The sequence below is a fragment of the Pipistrellus kuhlii genome, unplaced genomic scaffold (assembly GCF_014108245.1).
Source record: "Pipistrellus kuhlii isolate mPipKuh1 unplaced genomic scaffold, mPipKuh1.p scaffold_m20_p_102, whole genome shotgun sequence".
Taxonomy (NCBI): Eukaryota; Metazoa; Chordata; class Mammalia; order Chiroptera; family Vespertilionidae; genus Pipistrellus; species Pipistrellus kuhlii.
In genome coordinates this window covers 70,427-90,838 of record NW_023425408.1, presented here as the reverse complement: position 1 = coordinate 90,838, position 20,412 = coordinate 70,427, and the positions used below count along the sequence as shown (strand labels likewise).

Below are 20,412 nucleotides of genomic sequence, written 5' to 3'. Positions count from 1 at the left end.
TTGTCATACAGCTTGTACCAGCTTGGGCCAGAGCCACTGGGACCCAACTCTGCCCCTCGGTTCAGAACTGTGTCAGTGGCGGTTTGCTCAGTTTTTTTTTTTTAAATTATTATTATCATTATTATTATTATTATTATTATTATTATTATTATTACTAGAGGCCCGGGGCATAAAATCAGCCTCGCCTGAACTCTCTCTAATCTGGGACCCCTCAGGGGATGTCAGACTGAAGGTTTAGGCCCGATCCTGTCGGACAGCCCACTCACAATCCAGGACCGCTGACTCCTAACCACTTGGCTGCCCCCTAACTGCTTCCCCCTAACTGCTCCTCTGCCAGCCTGGTCACCCCCAAGGCTTTTATTAATATAGATATGACCCTGCACAGAAAATTTTACTAACCCTGCTTTACAATAAGGGCTTGAGGATTGAATCATTGGGACCAGATACCAAGATTTCCTTTCTTTGAATAGTGGAGGGAATAATTATCTTGTCTTTAACATGCCCTGAAGTTAAAATGATAATGACTTAGAAAAGTATAAAAGCACCATATAAAGACAACTGTCTTTTTCATGAACTGAAAAGACAATAAAGTGGTAAAATGAAAAACACTATATTTTATTCTCCCCCTTCCTTCCTTTACTGCCTTTATTTAAACTTTGAAATTTATAAAAATTTCACTCCAATTTTCATTGCTTTACATTCAATATTACTTTGTATTGGTTTCAGGTTTATATTAGTTACAGAATAGTGGTTAGACAATCGTATACTTTACAAAGTGTTCCCTGATATTTCCAGGACCCAGTTGGCATCATACCATCATTATAACACATTGACTGTATTCCCTATTTGTGACAATGGGTTTACAGGTTCCTTCCAGTCTTTCTTTTGTGTTGCTTGTCCTTCCTTTTCTTTCTCACTTCTTCCCTCACTCTCCTTATATAGTATGGGTGCCCACCCTGGGCGTTGGGGTGGAGGGCGCCGACCTCAGTGAGCACATCCTGAGGGGTGTCCCCACCAGCCCCCCACGGCGCCGCCTGGACGTGAGGGGCCTCTGGGGGAGCCGGCCACCGGAGGCTCACTGCCTGCGGGCACGGGCGGGCGTGTCGCTGACACGCGTGAAGGCGGGTCTCACGGTGCCAGACACACGGTCTCCATTGGGGCCCCGCCGTGGCCCCAGCAAGACTGTTCTCTGTTCCCGGAAGCCGGGCCTGGCGCTGCGGCCTCCGCGTCCAGTGCTCCCGGCGCCTCCAGGAGGGCGGCTCCACCCACAGGGCAGAGCTCTGGTCCTTCCTTCACCATCAGCTTCTCTGCAGCTCCCTTCTCCTCACCAGCTCCCGACGCCAGCGCCTCGCAGCGCACCCCTCGCTCCCGCTCCCGGGGAGTGAGTGCGGACTCCCGAGTGGGTCCCGTGGGCTCCCGCTTGGAAGCTCTGTCTCTGCTCGCGTTCCAGATCGCGGCCGAGGCGCCGCCTGGCGAGCAGTGGCCTGGCTCTCGACCTTTGCAACCTTGCTCGTCATCTCTGCCTTCCTCCCAGGCGTCACTCAGTGTCCCTCACTGCTTCGGCGGTGGACCTGCTTGCTGAGCGGCCACAATGAACAGAACATGAGAATGAATCGAGCGCCAGAGAAAATGATGCGCCCGAGACGCGGTAAACAAGACGCACGAGGCTGTGGCCGGCTTAGCTTGGCTTACTGTTTACAGCAACCTTTTTCTTTTATAAGTAGGAACAGGACAGAGGTCCGCTACAACCCTATATATTGAGTAATAAAAGGTAATATGCAAATTGACCCGAACGGCAGAACGACCACTTGGCCAGTCACTAGGAGGCGCACTGACCACCTCTCGGTCCCTTTCCTCCGGCCGGCAGGCTCTGATTGCTGACGGCGAAGGGGGAGCCAGGGGTGGGTGGCATTGGGGGGCGGGCCGGCTGTAGGCAGTGGGGGGGAGATGGGCCGACAGCAGGCCAGGCCTAGGGATGGTCACCCACACAGAATTTCGTGCGCCAGGCCTCTGAGAAGATGTATGAATAGTGAACATATGTTATTATCAGAGACTACTGATAATAACATATGTTCACTATTACTGTGCACAGCTGCATGTGCTGCACATGTTCTGTGACCCGCAGCCGGCCCGTGAATGATGCCCGCCTACGACGCTCCAGGCGAGAGGAACTTGAGGCTCCGGTCAGATCTATGGCCGTTGCACGTGTGGTCTGTGCAGTGAATGCCGTGCAGCACGTGGACAGTGGGCAGGGCTTCCTGGAGGAGGAGGCATTTTGCCAGGACCGGAGTGGGAGTAGGGGGCCTGGGGAACAGTAGGGAGTGCTCCAGGCAAGGGGGCAGCTCGTCCACAGGCGCAGAGGTGCGGTCACGAGCCTGTCCGTCACCAGCGTGTGGCTGGGAAGTGGGGACATAGTGAGGTCGTGCGGGCGCGTCAACAGGAAGGGCTGGCCTGCGGTCTCCGAGCCGGACGGCCTCACTCACCCTGGTCACCAGCGCTGAGTGACAAGAGGGCGGGCAGCGGGGCCCTGGCACGGCTGCCCTTCTCCCTCCCGGGCCCCAGCCCGGGGGACCTGGCCGCTCCATCAGCTCCGGGCAGCGGGCAGGCCCGTCGGGCCGAGAACTGAGGACGCTCCAAGGCAGCCTGGGCTCCAGGGTGGGCTGGGGCCGTGGATAAAAGGAAAAGTCAGGAGTCACAGGAAGTGGTCCAGCCCAGCCAGAGACAAGCACCCGGCCTCACAGCTCCCAGGCAGTCCAGCCCTGGGACAGCACTGAGCACACCTCACACAAGAAGGAACCCGTGGGCCTCGTGGGCCTGAGGTGAGGGGCAGCTGGGCCCCTTGTCTGTCAGACCTGCATCTGTCCGTCCAGGCTGCTGTGATGGAGTCCACAGCCTGGGCAGCTTAGACCTAGGTTCTCATTTCTCAGTCTGCAGCCTGCAGACGGGTGTCTGCCCCATGCCCCCTGCAGCCTCTGCCCTCTGCCCCTGCCCCCTGGGGCCTCTGCCCCTTCCCCTTGCCATCTCTGTCAGTCACCTTCACATGGACATCGCATCCCTGTCTCCTTTCCCAGCTGTCTGCCCGTCACCTTCCCCAGCTGTCTGCCCGTCACCTTCCCCAGCTGTCTGTCATCATTCCCCAGCTGTCACCTTCCCCAGCTGTCTGCCCGTCTCCTTCCCCAGCTGTCTGTCACCTTCCCCAGCTGTCTGTCACCTTCCCCAGCTGTCTGCCCGTCTCCTTCCCCAGCTGTCTGTCACCTTCCCCAGCTGTCTGTCACCTTCCCCAGCTGTCTGTCACCTTCCCCAGCTGTCTGCCCGTCACCATCCCCAGCTGTCCGCCCCTCACCTTCCCCAGCTGTCCGCCCGTCACCTTCCCCAGCTGTCTGTCACCTTCCCCAGCTGTCTGCCCGTCATCATTCCCCAGCTGTCTGTCACCTTCCCCAGCTGTCTGTCACCTTCCCCAGCTGTCATCATTCCCCAGCTGTCTGTCACCTTCCCCAACTGTCTGCCCGTCACCATCCCCAGCTGTCTGTCACCATCCCCAGCTGTCTGTCACCTTCCCCAGCTGTCTGTCATCATTCCCCAGCTGTCTGTCACCTTCCCCAACTGTCTGCCCGTCACCATCCCCAGCTGTCTGTCACCATCCCCAGCTGTCTGTCACCTTCCCCAGCTGTCTGTCATCATTCCCCAGCTGTCTGTCACCTTCCCCAACTGTCTGCCCGTCACCATCCCCAGCTGTCTGTCACCATCCCCAGCTGTCTGTCACCTTCCCCAGCTGTCTGTCACCATCCCCAGCTGTCTGTCACCTTCCCCAGCTGTCTGTCACCTTCCCCAGCTGTCTGTCATCATTCCCCAGCTGTCTGTCACCTTCCCCAGCTGTCTGTCACCTTCCCCAACTGTCTGCCCGTCACCATCCCCAGCTGTCTGTCACCTTCCCCAGCTGTCTGCCCGTCACCATCCCCAGCTGTCACCATCCCCAGCTGTCCGTCACCTTCCCCAGCTGTCTGCCCGTCTCCTTCCCCAGCTGTGTCTCAGGGCACAGGAAAGCATGGACACGCCCCCTTCTGCCCACAGACCTTCACTCAGGAGCCAGGACCTTGCCGGGCCATGGTGGGAGCAGCTGCAGGTGGACAGGCTGTGCCAGGCTGAGCGCAGGGGTCTGCTGGCCTGCGCAGCCCAGCCCAGCTCACCCGGAAGCGGACAGGCACTAGTCCCGGCTCGCCCTGGGCCTCTGGGGCCATGGGAGACGGCTCACTTGGGGCTGGAGCGCCACACATTTCCCACTGGGGAGGGGCGGCAGGCTCACTGCGGCCTTCACCCTGACCTGAGCCAGGCCCAGAGGCGTCCCCTCGCCCACCTGCCCTCTGGGGCCATAACTGCTCCCGCTGCCACAGAAGCCTGCCTGGGCCACGGGAGGGACACGCAGGGACAGTGGCCGGGCAGTGCTGCCCAGGGTGCCGAGGTGCCCACGTGCAGGTGCCCGTTCTGCAGCCCCGAGGGGTGGAGCGAGTGGCCGGCCGCTGTCCTGCCGCCTGGCACGGAGAGGCCCTGCACCACTTCCTGAGGGCAGACGCGTGTCCTGGAGCCGGTTCCTCTGTGCCTCGTGCCTCCGGAAACATCCGTGGAAAACACAAACTCACGATTCCTGAGTTGACAAATATGCTTCTGTTTCCCCAATTGGGGGGCGGGGGGCAAGAGGGAGACAATTTCAGGAGGACCCATCAGGCCAGGCCAAGGCCAAGGCTGCTCTCCATGCGTGCACACGTGTACAGAAGAGCTGTGCATGTGTTTGCGTGTGGCCTGCATGTGTGACTGCCTGTGTCTGTGCCCTGCACGCCTGGGAGGGCACTGGAGCCCCACCCTTGGCTTCGGTGTGGTGCTTGGCTCCGACCCCCGCTGCTCCCCCTCAGCGTGCGCTGCTCCCTCAGCGTGACTGGAGGAGGGGGGAGGGGGGTCGGGTAGGGGGGGGGGGGGTAAGAGGCAGGAGGGGGCGCGGCTGCACCTGGGCAGGGGCCACACACTGAGGAGGAAGAGGAACAGCAGGGCCAAACCGCAGCAGCTGATCCCGGGCTTAAGGAGCCAGGGCTCAGGACCTGGGGAGCACAATGGTGGTTTTCATCTCTAAAACTTCTAGAACGTTCCTTGGGCTGTCTGGATTCTCTTTCTCCTGGGACCCGGACAAGACGTGGTGGGTTTCCAGGCTCCGAGCCACTGCTACCTCCGTCCCCTCCCGTGTGGGTGGGGATGAAGGGCGCTGTGCCTCGGTGCCTGTGGGGCCAGCAGGCCCTGGAAGGCAGCGGGTCTCCTGGGGACGGGGAGGGCGGGGGGGGGCGCGCAAAAATGTGGCTCAGCCTCCACCTCGGCCTCGCTCCGCGCCGATGGCACAGGCTGGGGCCCAGGCGGCGGGGAGTGCTCCCAGCCTGGGCTGGGGCGGTGCAGGCCGCGGGGAGAGGCGTGGGTGTGGGCGTGGAGCTCAGGGAGCAGCGGGAGGGGGGGGGGGGGGCTGCGCAGGGCCTCAGTCAGGATCACCCAGAAGCACTCCTGAGAAGGAAGGGGACCCCCACGTTTAATCACTCCCTGGCCGGAGGAGGTGCCTTCGCAGGGACCGGAGAGCGGGTGCGGCCTTCAGGAGAGGGAGGCCGGCGGGCGGAGGGCTGGTCGTCAGAGGCCGCCCTGCTCGGCCGCCAGGAAGGCCAGCAGGAAGCGGCTGACGTGTCTGTCCATGATGAGCGGCGAGAAGCCCAGGACGCGCCGGGCCGCGGGCGGCACCTTGGGGTCTGGAGCACACGGCGTCTCAGGGCTCTCGGCACTGCCAGCCGCCCGGGTGCTGGGCGCAGCGCCGAGAGGCCGGCAATCTCCAATGCCACAGGCGGCGGCGGGGACGCCCGGGGGCCTCTGCCCACCGTCACGGCCATGACACTGAAGGGGACCCCGGGCCCCATGCAGACAGGGCTTTCCGACCCCTGACCCTGCTTCATGCACCCCTCCTCCCAAAGGGGCCCCATTCTCTGACCCTGGAGGGGTCACCGAGGGCCATTCATCCCCCTGCAGGCTGAGTGGCACCCACCTGGAGGGCACCCACCTGGAGGGCACCCACCTGGAGGGCAGCAGTAGACGAGGAGGGCCAGCCCGGCGGCCAGGCCGAGGCAGGCCAGGAAGGCCATGGGTCCTGGGGGAGCAAGGGGAGCGGCTCTCGCACCTCTAAGACGGGCAGCCCACCACGGAGGGGAGCCCCGGTGGAGGGAGCCCGGTGGGGGAGCCCTGGGGAGGGGGCCCGGTGGGGGGAGCCCAGTGTAGGGAGCCCGTGGGGAGAGCCCCGATGGGGGAGCCCGTGGGGGGAGCCCCGGTGGGGGAGGCCGGGGGGGAGCCCCGATGGGGGAGGCCGGGGGGGGGGAGCCCAGTGTAGGGAGCCCGTGGGGGGAGCCCTGATGGGGGAGGCCAGGGGGGAAACCGTGGGGGGGGCCCCGGGGGGGGAGGCCGGGGGGGAGCCCCGATGGGGGAGCCCGTGGGGGGAGCCCTGATGGGGGAGGCCAGGGGGGAGCCCGTGGGGGGAGCCCCGGTGGGGGAGGCCGGGGGGGAGCCCCGATGGGGGAGGCCGGGGGGGGGAGCCCAGTGTAGGGAGCCCGTGGGGGGAGCCCCGATGGGGGAGCCCGTGGGGGGAGCCCCGGTGGAGGGAGCCCAGTGGGGGAGCCCAGTGTAGGGAGCCTGTGGGGGGAGCCCAGTGTAGGGAGCCCGTGGGGGGAGCCCCGATGGGGGAGCCCGTGGGGGGAGCCCAGTGGGGGGAGCCCCGATGGGGGAGGCCAGGGGGGAGCCCAGTGTAGGGAGCCCGTGGGGGGAGCCCCGATGGGGGAGCCCGTGGGGGGAGCCCCGATGGGGGAGGCCAGGGGGGAGCCCAGTGTAGGGAGCCCGAGGGGGGAGCCCCGATGGGGGAGCCCGTGGGGGGAGCCCAGTGTAGGGAGCCCGGTGGGGGGAGCCCCAATGGGGGAGGCCGGGGGGGAGCCCAGTGTAGGGAGCCCGGTGGGGGGAGCCCCGATGGGGGAGGCCGGGGGGGGGGAGCCCAGTGTAGGGAGCCCGTGGGGGGAGCCCCGATGGGGGAGGCCGGGGGGGGGGGAGCCCTGGGGAGGGGGCGGTTACCCCTGTCGCTGAGTGTGTGGCTGGCGGTGTCCAAGTCCAGGTCGGAGTTCTCTGGGAACGGAAGCAGAGGGCGCGGTTGGTGGGGCAGAGAGGAAAGGAGTTGCTGCCACAGGAGGCCGAGGGGCTGCCGAGGTCCCTCGCCCCCGGCCCCGGGCCCACAGCCGGACCAAGTGTGCTGCTACTGGACTTCGGCCTGTTTGGTGGAGTCGGAGCCGGGAAGGGACCCTGCATAGCTGGGGGTCTCCTGTCCATTTCTGGGGTTCTGGGGGTTGTGAAGGGGGTCACTGTTCCCCGTGACCTTGAGGAGCCTGTCAAAGGTCTGACGATGCCCACACCAGCAGGTGCTTTCTCCCGGGCCGCCCCAAGTGGCCACCTGCCAGACACCCTGAGGGCACCCGTGAGCCGGGCCGCGGGGCCGGGGGGTGCCACGGCTGGCGTGTGGCACTGTGGGTGCTGTGGGCCCGCCGTGGGCAGACGCCACCCCATTCCTGGGCCTCTGACTCCAAAGCACGGACAGTGGCCCCTCCTCCTGGGCCTGGTGCGGAGGCCTCAGGCCTGGGCGGCGTCCGCCAGCCACAGGGACCCAGCGGCACCGGCCAGCTCCCGCAGAAAGGGGAGGGTGCCCACAGGGTTACAGGTGGAGGAGGCAGGTGCTGCCTTTTGTGTAAAAACTGGCACAAAAGAAAGAGACAGAGGCAGAAACAGGAAGACGGACATCTGTGTGGCTTTCACCCTCCCTCCGCCTGGGACCAGAGAGGAGATGGGGTGGGAGGGCCTGGGACCAGGAGGAGATGGGGCGGGAGGGCCTGGGACCAGGAGGAGATGGGGCGGGAGGGCTGGGACCAGGAGGAGATGGGGCAGGAGGGCTGGGACCAGGAGGAGATGGGCGGGAGGGCTGGGACCAGGAGGAGATGGGCGGGAGGGCCTGGGACCAGGAGGAGATGGGCGGGAGGGCCTGGGACCAGGGAGGAGATGGGCGGGAGGGCCTGGGACCAGGGAGGAGGTGGGCGGGAGGGCTGGGACCAGGGAGGAGATGGGGCGGGAGGGCCTGGGACCAGGAGGAGATGGGGCAGGAGGGCTGGGACCAGGAGGAGATGGGCGGGAGGGCCTGGGACCAGGAGGAGGTGGGCGGGAGGGCCTGGGACCAGGAGGAGATGGGCGGGAGGGCTGGGACCAGGAGGAGATGGGCGGGAGGGCCTGGGACCAGGAGGAGATGGTGGGAGGGCTGGGACCAGGGAGGAGATGGGGCAGGAGGGCTGGGACCAGGGAGGAGATGGGCGGGAGGGCCTGGGACCAGGAGGAGATGGGGCAGGAGGGCTGGGACCAGGGAGGAGATGGGCGGGAGGGCCCGGGACCAGAGAGAAGATGGGGCAGGAGGGCTGGGACCAGAGAGGAGATGGGCGGGAGGTCCTGGGACCAGGTAGGAGATGGGGCAGGAGGGCTGGGACCAGGGAGGAGGGGGGCGGGAGGGCTGGGACCAGGAGGAGGTGGGCGGGAGGACCTGGGACCAGAGAGGAGATGGTGAGAGGGCTGGGACCAGGGAGGAGATAGGCGGGAGGGCTGGGACCAGGGAGGAGGTGGGCGGGAGGTCCTGGGACCAGGTAGGAGATGGGGCAGGAGGGCTGGGACCAGGGAGGAGGTGGGCGGGAGGGCTGGGACCAGGAGGAGGTGGGCGGGAGGGCCTGGGACCAGGGAGGAGATGGGGCAGGAGGGCTGGGACCAGGAGGAGATGGGCGGGAGGGCTGGGACCAGGAGGAGATGGGCGGGAGGGCCTGGGACCAGGAGGAGATGGGGCAGGAGGGCTGGGACCAGAGAGAAGATGGGGCAGGAGGGCTGGGACCAGAGAGGAGATGGGGCAGGAGGGCTGGGACCAGGAGGAGATGGGCGGGAGGCCTGGGACCAGGGAGGAGGTGGGCGGGAGGGCCTGGGACCAGGGAGGAGGTGGGCGGGAGGGCCTGGGACCAGGAGGAGATGGGGCGGGAGGGCCTGGGACCAGGAGGAGATGGGCGGGAGGGCCTGGGACCAGGAGGAGATGGGGCAGGAGGGCTGGGACCAGGGAGGAGGTGGGCGGGAGGGCTGGGACCAGAGAGGAGATGGGGCGCGAGGGCCTGGGACCAGGGAGGAGGTGGCAGGAGGGCTGGGACCAGGGAGGAGATGGGCGGGAGGGCTGGGACCAGGGAGGAGATGGTGAGAGGGCTGGGACCAGGGAGGAGATGGGCGGGAGGACCTGGGACCAGAGAGGAGATGGTGAGAGGGCTGGGACCAGGGAGGAGATAGGCGGGAGGGCTGGGACCAGGGAGGAGGTGGGCGGGAGGGCTGGGACCAGGGAGGAGGTGGGCGGGAGGTCCTGGGACCAGGTAGGAGATGGGGCAGGAGGGCTGGGACCAGGGAGGAGGTGGGCGGGAGGGCGGGGACCAGGGAGGAGGTGGGCGGGAGGGCCTGGGACCAGGAGGAGATGGGGCAGGAGGGCTGGGACCAGGGAGGAGGTGGGCGGGAGGGCTGGGACCAGAGAGGAGATGGGACGGGAGGGCCTGGGACCAGGGAGGAGGTGGCGGGAGGGCTGGGACCAGGGAGGAGATGGGCGGGAGGGCTGGGACCAGGGAGGAGATGGTGAGAGGGCTGGGACCAGGGAGGAGATGGGCGGGAGGACCTGGGACCAGAGAGGAGATGGTGAGAGGGCTGGGACCAGGGAGGAGATAGGCGGGAGGGAGGAGGTGGGCGGGAGGGCTGGGACCAGGGAGGAGGTGGGCGGGAGGTCCTGGGACCAGGTAGGAGATGGGGCAGGAGGGCTGGGACCAGGGAGGAGGTGGGCGGGAGGGCTGGGACCAGGGAGGAGGTGGGCGGGAGGGCTGGGACCAGGTAGGAGATGGGGCAGGAGGGCTGGGACCAGGGAGGAGGTGGGCGGGAGGGCCTGGGACCACGGAGGAGGTGGGCGGGAGGGCCTGGGACCACGGAGGAGGTGGGTGGGAGGGCCTGGGACCACGTAGGAGGTGGCGGGAGGGCCTGGGACCACGTAGGAGGTGGCGGGAGGGCCTGGGACCAGAGAGGAGATGGGGTGAGAGGGCCTGGGACCATGTAGGAGGTGGCGGGAGGGCCTGGGACCAGGGAGGAGATGGTGGGAGGGCCTGGCGAGGCCGGCGGTGCACTCACGCCTGCTGTGCCGGCTGGGCAGGCTGCCGTGCAGGGGCTGCGCGTGGATGTAGAGGGCGCGGTAGAACTCCTGGCAGTCCCGCTCGCTGCTCCGCTGCAGGTGGCCCAGCAGGTCACAGAGCCGGACGCGCAGGGACGCCCTGGGGTTCCGGAACTGGCAGAGGGCAGAGGGTGGTCACCGGGCTGTGCCCACCCTCCCCGCTGGCTCCCCTCTCTCCTGGGAGGTGCCTCCGAACACCCCCCATCACAGCACGCTGCTCCCCGCACTCCCGGGCCGGGAGGCCAGCCACCACGGAAGGCGGCAGGGACAGGAGCTGTGTGGAAACCCCGTGCTCCTGATGAAAAGGGAGTGCGGAGCCCCCTGCAGGGCTGTGGTGACAGCACAACTTCAGCGGTTTGTCGTCTACAGGAATCCGATGCGAGCCTTTAAAAAGGCGTAAGGAGAAAAGAATCGGCTCGTCTGATGTGTATGATGGAGAAATGTGTGCGTCTGAAGGCCAGTGGGCAGGGACGTGGCAGTGACCTCCAGGAGCGGGAGGCGGTGGCCTGGTGCTGCCACCTAGTGGCGAAACACCTTTCTACATGGACACAATGGGGAGGTAAGTGCAGGCCTGAGTGTCCCTTTTCCTGTACAGACATGGGAAACTGTTCAGACGGTTTTACAGTGAATGTGCATCAGAGTTTTCATTTCAGCAGCACAACGCAAAAGTGGGCTCCTCCGTTTTCACGTCCTGTGCTACTTCCCCGACTGGAGGAAGCAGCCAGGCCAGTCCCTGCCAGGAGAGGCCCCTGTGCCTGCGGGCGGCGGCTCTGCACCCCAAAGCCCTGGCTGGTCCCTGGCACCACCCAGCCCCACGCGGGAGCAGAGAAGCAGAGATAGCGGGCAAGATCACCCACTCTCACCGGTGTCCACGGACAGCTGGGCCAGGGGACATCTAACAGGCTTCCCGTCCGACCGTCCCCGCTCCCAGGGATGTCACGTGGCGGCGTGTTGTCACATGTCTCCTGTGTCACTTCCAGCCCCGGGTCCAAGGTCACCCCAAAGAGGCCGGCCCGCCCCTCACCTTTTCCGCATCCTTGTTGCTGAGGATCTGGGGGCAGTAGCGGTTCAGCTGCAGGATGATCCTGTCCACCTGCTGCTCGCTCAGGCGCCCGGGGCCCAGCAGGAAAGGCGTGTCCTGCACCAGCCGGTCACAGTAGGTCTGCTCTGAAGCAGGCAGAGAGCAGGCAGGGCCTCAGCCAGTGGGCCCACCACCGAGTGCAGCCTCAGTGCGAACCCCCAGCCGGCCCCGGCCAGGGAGGCATGCCGCGGTAAGCACCGGGACCACGCTGACTCCCGGTCTGACTCCCGGCTGCATGGCCTCAGGACAGCCAGCCTTCCCTGTCCTGCTCGCCATGGGCAGTGAGGGCTGTCCGGAGTGCGGGACGGAGCCTCTGCCCTCTCTTCTCGGAAAACAAACTCAGGGCTAAGATCCTGCTGCTCCCTGGCCCCCACCAAGCCCGCCAGAGAAAGCCAGGCCTGGGAAGGGCTCGGGCAGCCTGGGCGAGGCCCGACCCACCGCTCACAGCTCCATGTGCCGGGCAGAGCGCAGGCTCGGGGCGGTGGCAGGGCCACAGGACCCCAAGTCACAGGAAGACGGCATCGCCCCAGCCTGCTGCGGGGGCCGCGTGCTGCCCCGGTGCCAGGGAAGGCTGCTGCTTTTGTCTCTTCTTCCAGAATCACCATGCAAACATCTCTGCTGCACCTTCTCTCCATCAAGAACATTCTTCTCGGGAAGGGGGGGGGCAATGTTAAAATATGTACACAGATAATAATTAAAAAAAAAAAAAAGAAACATTCTCAATGACAGCCTTTAAAGACGAAGGTGGGGCACAGGCTGGCGGGGGGCACAGGGTCTCCCAGGGAGGATGCTGAGTCCCCGAGCGCCAGCTGCCTGGACAGACGCACCACCTCACTTACCGGCCTGTGCCAGCTGGTCCCGTTCCCTGCTCGGCACGGGCTGGGGGCGGGCAGAGCTGGACAGGAGAGTTTTTGTATGTGATTGGAGTGAAGTTGATACCAATTCAAATCAGATGGTTGTAAGTTTAGGAGGGTATGTATGATCTCATGGTAACCACAAAGAAAATAGCCACACTGTATTGTTACTACAAAAGCCAACTAGACACAAAGATGGCAGCCGTTGAAGGACAAAAGAGCTACAAGACACACAGAAAAGAAATAGCCGAGGCAGAAGCAGTTATTTACATCAGTAATTGCTTTACATCTAAATATTAAATTGTCCAATCAAAGCAGAGACTGGCAAAGTGGATCTGTAATGTTATGATTTATAAGAAATGTATATTTGGTCTTTGTCCCGCTTCCTGGCACACAGTTCCTGAAACCCTGGAATTTTTCCTTTTTTTTTTTTAATCATCACCCAAGGATATTTTTCCCATTGATTTCTATGAAAGGCGGGGGGAGGTCGGGGGTGGGGGGCGTAGACATGAGAGAGACACATGGATTGGTTGTCTCCGGGGCTGGAGAACCTGCAACCGAACTATGTGCCCTCACCGAACCCACGACCCTTCTGCTCTGACTACTGAGCAAAACCGCCCAGGCAGAAAGTCCTTGCACACACAAACGGCACTCCAACACACAACCACAGAATATATGTTCTCCTCAAGTGCACATGCACATTCTCCAAGGTAGACGTCAAAACAAGTTTGGCCACAAAACAAGTCTTAATTGATTTAAAAATATTGAAATTATACAAAGGATCTTTCTGATCACAGGGAATAAAGCTAGAAATCAATAACAGAAGGGACACTGAAAAATTCACAAGTATGTGAAAATAAAATAACCAACAAATCAAAGTCTCAAGGGAAATTAGAAAATACCTTGAAACAAATGAAAACCCCCCCACAGCTTATCAAAACTTAAGGGATGCAGTGAAAGCAGTGCTGAGAGGGGAGTTTATAGAAGAAATATCTTAACTGCCTAACCTAAAGCTTCAGGAAACTTAAAAAATAAAAATAAATAAAAAATAAAGAGCAAGCTAAACCCAGAGAGGCAGGAGGAAGGAAATAATGAAGATTAGGGTGCAGCCAGCCGGTGCAGCTCAGTCGACCTATGAGCCAGGAGATCACAGTTCGATTCCAGTCAAGGCGGATGCCTGGTTTTGTACTCAATCCCCAAATAGTGCAGGAGGCAGCTGATACATGTAAATTATTTTCTCTTGTGATGTTTCTTTCTCTTTCTCCCTCTCCCTTCCTCTCTCTGAAATCAATTAAAAAATATTTTAAAAATATTAGTGAGGATAAATTAAATAGAGAAAAAAATAGTAAAAAAAATCAACAAAATTGATATACCTTTAGCCAAACTAACAACAACAACAAAAAGACTCAAATTACTAACAGCAGAATTTACTACCAATTTTACAGGAGGTGGGGCGGGGGGACAGCTTATAATAGAGCACTATAAACATCTGGATGACAACAAATTGGACAACCTAGATAAAATGAACGAATTCCTAAAAACACACACTCTACCAAAGCTAACTCATGAAAAAACAGAAAGTCTGAATAGATGTGTAACAGGTAAGGAGACTAAATCAGTAATCAAAATTGTTCCAGCAAGTAAAAGCCCAGGAGCAGACAGCTTCACTGGTGAATTCCACCAACATTTAAAGAACTAGCACCAATCCCTCTCAAACTCCCAAACAACTGGAGAGGAAGGATCACTCCACTCTGGCTTTGGTAGCAAAGTCCATCCAGCTTTACTCTGATACCAAAGCCAGACAAAGACACTACAAGGAAGCTACAGACTAATATTGCTTATGAATGCTGATGTAAAAGCCTCAGCAAAATACTAGCCAATTTAATTCAGCAGCATGTTAAAAGAATTTATTCCAGGCACAGTGGCATGGCTCGGTGGTTGAGCATCAACCTATGAACCAGAAGGTCGATCCCCAGGAGGTGGTGTGCAGGGGGCAGCCAATCAATGATTCTCTCTCGTCATTGATGTTCCTATCTCTCTCTCCCTCTCCTGTTCTCTCTGAAATCAATAAAAATATATGTATTTGAAAAAAAATTTTATTCCAAGAATGCAAGGATGGTTCAACATATGAAAACCATTACTATAATAGATCACATTAATAGAAGAAAAACCAAAGATCATCTCAAGTGATGCAAAAAACAATTTGACAAAATTTAATACACTTTCTTGATTTAAAAAAACACACAATACATTAGAAATAGAAGAAGTTTCTCAACATAATAAAGGTCATATAGGAAAAGTCTAGAGCATGATGAAAGACTAAAGCTTTTCCTCTAAGATAAGAAATAAGACAAGGATACCCACTCTCACTATTTTTTATTCAACATAGTACTAGAAGTCCTCATCAGAGAAATTAGGCAAGAAAAGTGGGGGGGGGAAGCATTCATTTGGAAAGGAAGAAGTAAAATTATCTCTGTTTGCAGATGACATGATCTTATATATAGAAAACGCCAATGTTTTTTAAAAAGACACCTCTTAGAACTAATATATTCACAGCAAAGGTGCAAGATATAAAATCAACACACACAAACCAGTTGAGCTTTTTTATACACTAATAGTGAAAAGTAAAAAATAACACAATTCAATTTATAGTAGTATAAATAAGAATAGAATACTAAGGAATAAGTTTAACCAATGAGGTGAAAGACTGGTACACTGAAAATTACAAAAAGAATTGCTGAATGAAGTGAAATAAGACATAAATAAATGAAAAGATATCCCATGTTCATAGATTAGAAGACTTAATATTGTGAAGATGACGACACTACCCAAAGTGATCTGCAAATTCAATATAATCCCAATCTAAATCCCAATGATGATTTTTGCAGAAACAGAAAAAGCATCCTAGAATTCATATATAAAGAAACCTTCATATCAAAAACAATACTGAAAAATAACAAAGTCGGAGGACTCACACTTCCTAATTTCAAAACTTAAAAGCTACAAGAATCAAAACAGCGTGCTGGTGGCATAAAGACAGACATATAGACCAATGGACTAGAATAAAGAGTCCAGAAATAAATAGTATTTTGAGTGGAAAAAAACAGAGTGAAAAAGATAACCCACAGAATCGGAAGAAAATATCTGTAAAGCATATATCTAATAAGGGAATGATATTCAGAACATATAAAGAACTTCTAAAACCCAACGACAACAAAAACATAAACAATACAATTAAAAAATAGGCATAGTATTCGAATAGGAATTTCTCCAAAGATATATCTACAAGTGGGTACTTATCACATGAAAAGTTGCTCTATCATTAGTCATTAGAGAAATGCAAATCAAACCACAATGAGATATCAGTTCATATTATTAGGGTGACTATCCTTGCATTCTCCTTTAATGTGCTGCTGAATTCAGTGTGATATATACACGTGGAGAATGAAGATATAAAAATTGGAATTCTCATGCATTGCTGGTGGGCATGTAAAATGGGGCAGCCACTGTGGGAAAAGAGTATGATAGCTCCTCAAAAAGCTAAACACAGAATTGTCATATAATTGAGCAATCCCACTTCTAGGTATATACTAAAAGAATTTAGCCCTGGCCAGGCAGCTCAGTTGGTAGAGTGCCATTGCGATACACCAAATCAGGCACACAAGAGTCAACCAATGATTACATAAAAAAGTAGAACCACCAATTGATGTCTCTCTCTCTCTTTCCCCCTCACTTTCTCTCTCTAAAATCAACAAATGAATAAAAAGGAAAAAGATAATTACTCAAACAGCTACTTGAATAAACATCCATGTTCAGAGTAGCATTATTCACAATAGCCAAAAGGTGCAACAGCTAATGGAGGAATGAGTAGACAGAATGTGGCCTCAGAAAGAAGGAGACGCTGGTGCCTGCTATGGGTGGACACTAGAACATTATGCTAAGTTTAAATAAGTCAGACACCGAAGGGCAAACATGTGTGACTCCATGTATGTGACATATCCGGAACAGGCAAACTCTAGAAAGAGAAAGTAAGCTCAGGAGCCGGGCATGGAAGAAAGAGGTGTTACTGTTTATTGGGGAGAGAGTTTCTGCTTGATAAAAAAGTTCTAGAAATGGACAGCAGTGATGGTTTCACAACACGTGTGAATGTATAATGCCACTGAAATGCTGTTAAAGTGGTATAACAAAAAAAAGTGAATGGTTATTTAAACTGTGGTTATAACTTGGTGATAAAATACCTATGGAGTCATGAAAAGATGAGGAGGAACAAATGCATATTTCTAAAAGTGAAAGACACTAATTGAAAAGACTGCATGCTGCACGATTCCAACAGAAAATGCAAAGCCACGGAGACAGGGAAATTTGGCGGCTGCCAGAGGTGAGGGGAAGGGAGTGGCGGACGGATGAGCCAAGGGTTTCAGGGCAGAGGGGCTGCTCGGTGACAATAATGGTGAACACGGGACAGCTGGCATTGTTCAAAACTCGTAGAATGTGCAGCACAGGAGTGAACCCTCACGTAGACTACAGTTAGCACTGACCTATGAAATGGGTTTACCAAGCGCCAAAAATGCAGACTGGTGCAGGATGTCAACAATCCTGGGAGCTGAAGTGGGTGGGGCGGAGCCTCTGTACTATTTGCTCAATTTTCTATGAACTAAAACTGCCCTGAAACAAAGCTAGTAATTAAGAGAAACCCCAGTGGGAAATGCTGAATTTAAAGCAGGCAGGTGCCCGGCGGGGGATGCGGACGGAGCACGCACGCCAGCGGTGTGACGGAGATGACGGAGGTGTGACGGGCCGCACAGTCGTCCCATGTGCACGCACTTGTCCAAACGTATCAATTATTCACTAAAAACGATCATTTCCTTATAAGAAATTTATACCCAGTAAAGGAGGTTTTTAAAACGGGGTCACGCCAAAACCGGTTTGGCTCAGTGGATAGAGCGTCAGCCTGCGGACTGAAGGGTCCCAGGTTGATTCTGGCCAAGGGCATGTACCTGGTGGCAGACACATCCCCAGTAGGAGGTGTGCAGGAGGCAGCTTGTCAATGTCACTCTCTCATCGATGTTTCTAACTTTCTATCTCTCTCCTTTCCTCTCTGTAAAAAAACCAAAAAAATATATTTAAAAAATAAAAAATAAAAATAAAAACGGGGTTACCACGTTGGAACAAGTGGGTCTCCTCCCCATTTCCCTCTGTGGGGCTGACAAGCAGACCATTTGCATTCCTCATCTTGCTCTCCCAGTGCCCACTTTCACTGGGTCTTTTTACCCTAGAAAACAAGTCCTAGCTTCTAAATTCTCCCAGCCCCGAAATCTGCGTGAACACAGACACCAGCAGCCCCATCGCAGTGAGCGAGTGGCACAGGCTGCAGGGGCCTGCCAGCCCCAGAGCGCCAGGGCCTGCGGCTCCATCGCCAGGCCCGCGGCTCCGAGTGCGCAGTCTACAGACAGGCCGTCTGGTCCTTGGGGCAGTGCGAGCACACCCTCCCCTGATGTCAGCCAGGGAAACCGAGGCACAGCAAGGACAACTCAGCCAGCGAGGGAGTGATGGATCAGGTGGACCCAACACCTCTCACATCCAGAATCTCTGCCCATTGAGTGACTGCGAACGAGCCGTGCCCTCAGCTGTGTCTTGTCTGCTGCTCAGCGGCCCCCAGGGCAGGCCCAGCCTCCTGCCCAGCCTGTGCCTGTGCGCGCTGCCCTGCAGCCACTCACCAGAACCCGGTGATCGGGCGCCGGTCGCTCACCAAGGCCGGTGCCTGCAGCAGCTCCTCTAGCCCCGGGCCAACAGCCAGGTGGGCCGCTGCCCGGGAACCACCGGCACAGGGCCCGGCGTGGGAGGGGGCGCACAGGGGCCGGCGTGGGAGGGGCCGCACAGGGCCCGGCGTGGGACGGGGCGCACAGGGCCCGGCGTGGGAGGGGGCGCACAGGGCCCGGCGTGAGAGGGGGCGCACAGGGCCCGGCGTGGGAGGGGGCGCACAGGGCCCGGCGTGGGAGGGGGCGCACAGGGCCCGGCGTGGGAGGGGGCGCACAGGGCCCGGCGTGGGAGGGGCCGCACAGGGCCCGGCGTGGGACGGGCCGCACAGGGCCCGGCGTGGGAGGGGGCGCACAGGGCCCGGCGTGGGAGGGGGCGCACAGGGCCCGGCGTGGGACGGGCCGCACAGGGCCTGGCGTGGGAGGGGGCCCGGCGTGGGAGGGGGCGCACAGGGCCCGGCGTTGGAGGGGGCCGCAGGCTCTGCTGCTCCCTGTGGCCGCTGTACACTGCACGCACACCACACCGGCGGCCTCGGAGGCACGGAAAGGACCGGAACAGGAAACCACTGTGGTCTGGGTCCTGACACACCGCCAGGTGGTTTTACAGGATAAAGGAGGAAAATGCTCTGGTACAAAACCCACCAGGTTTTGCCAGCTCCCTCTGCCAAGCCCCACCTCCCTGCCCCGCGGGCACTAGAACTACAGACCCGTTACACCGCCTGTACAGTGGCCTGGCGGGAGCCCGCCCCCTGCTCTCTCCTGGCCCCAGCCCCCGCCGCACACACCGCCCCCGCCCCCAGGCCTTGCCCCACACACTGCAGATGCTGGGGCTTCAGCCTCCCCTCCCGAATGGAATCTCCCCGGATTCCCTCCTGTCTCAGGGTCCCACCTGGCCTTGGGCACCAAAGAGCTGAGCTGAGATTGCTCACTCTCTAGCATACCACACGGCAGGGCCTGACCCCACAGCCACCGGACGGCACCGGCACCAGCCGAGGCACACCGCAGTCCCGTGGGCCCCACACTCACTCCACAACCCTCCCGGAGGCGGGACCAGCAGGCAGGCCGGTCAGCGCACAGGGCGTGGGCCAGGGAGGACAGGCCACAGCCAGGCGGGCTGCCATCGGATGCTCCAGGCTGTGCTCGCAGTTCCCCACCCCAGACAGAAGGGCTGGGTGGAGAGGGCCCAGTCCAGCACACAGAGATGGCGGGAGAGGGGTGAGGGGAGGACCCGGCTCTAGTCCCGGTTCTGCCGCGGGCACCTGGTCTCTGCCTAATCTGAGCCCACAGACACAGCCCACACGTCCCCACAGTGCTGCCGATGGCGAGGGCCCACTGCAGGGTCAGGAGCATGTTGGGTGCTCAGAAACGGCAGCCACAAGTAGCAGGGTTCAGAGGAATGATGGGAGGAGCAGGTGACAGCTGGGTCCCTTCCGGCCTAGACTGGGGCTTGGCATCCAGGAAGTCACCAGGTTCCAGCCCAGGAAGTCCTGTGTGTGCAGGATCCATTCTGAGGCTCCAGGGAGTTCTGGGGGGAAAGGAAGGGGACTTCTGGGCACCCCCAGGTGACTGCTGTCCCATGAGGCAGAAGATGGGCCCTCAGGGATGAGGTGTGACTCCTGGGAGCCCCACATTCCCTGACCACTCTGCATGGGACTGCGTGGCCCCTTGGGGCTTCTCCACCTGGGAGGGTCCACAGAACAGTGTGGCCCTGCTTGCTAGGTCCCGAGTGAGTTGAGAGCTCCAGTTCAGAGGTACGGGAGGAGAGGGTAGTTGCTAGAGGCTCACCCTGTCCCTGCGCTGCTAGGAGGACAGCGCAGGGGGTGCCAGTCTCTGGTCCCACAGCCCGGAGCGCCGCGCAGCGCGGCCCAGGAGGCAGGCCGGGGAGCCCGCCACGCCCCCTGGAAGCACAGCAGGACCCAGAGCTCACCTCCCTCCGGTGGGGGCATCCTCACCAGCGCCGCCTCGCCCCAGGAGAGCCCTGGCCGGCCGAGCCCTCCAGGCCTGACCACGCCCTCGGCCCCGTAGCGCCGCCGAGCGGGAAGGTGGTCACAGGCTCGCGGTCACGTCACGGCCAAGGTCACTGGGGCGAGGCGTGGAGCGGCCCCCAGGGCGACCGGGGGCAGCGGGCCCGGAAGACCACCGGCGTCGCGTGCCCGTCCCGGGGCTGCAGGCACGACCGCAGCCCGCGCTCACCTGTCATGCTGGCCGCACCGGTGCCCGGCGGCACCGACCTGTCCCCGCAGCCCCGTCCTTCCGCGCCGCGGCCGCCCTCACCCCCGCTGACCTCCGCCCACCGCCCCAGGAGGCCTGCCCTCCCGACGGCCCCGCCCCAGCGTCGTGACGTCACTCGCACAACTCACTCATGAGGCCCGGCATTCCCGTTAGGCCCGCCCCTGGGCC

General features: G+C 59.4%; 1 protein-coding gene across 2 annotated transcripts; it reads right to left on the bottom strand.

Moving 5' to 3' along the window:
• Window positions 1-5,539: 5,539 nt before the first annotated feature.
• Window positions 5,540-20,337, bottom strand: CARD19 (caspase recruitment domain family member 19). 2 transcript variants are annotated; one of them, XM_045578751.1, is made up of 7 exons: window positions 20,206-20,298; window positions 12,242-12,297; window positions 11,346-11,483; window positions 10,282-10,435; window positions 7,132-7,182; window positions 6,095-6,166; window positions 5,540-5,774 (listed from the first exon to the last, which is right to left on the bottom strand). In XM_045578751.1, the coding sequence occupies exons 1-7, from the start codon at window positions 20,210-20,212 to the stop codon at window positions 5,659-5,661; spliced, it is 594 nt and encodes a 197-aa protein (XP_045434707.1). In that variant the 5' UTR covers window positions 20,213-20,298; the 3' UTR covers window positions 5,540-5,658. The 2 variants fall into 2 exon arrangements, with proteins under 2 accessions (XP_045434707.1, XP_036286064.1); XM_036430171.2 differs by lacking the exon at window positions 12,242-12,297 and having other exon boundaries at window positions 11,346-11,488; window positions 20,206-20,337.
• Between the last annotated feature and the right edge of the window lie 75 nt (window positions 20,338-20,412).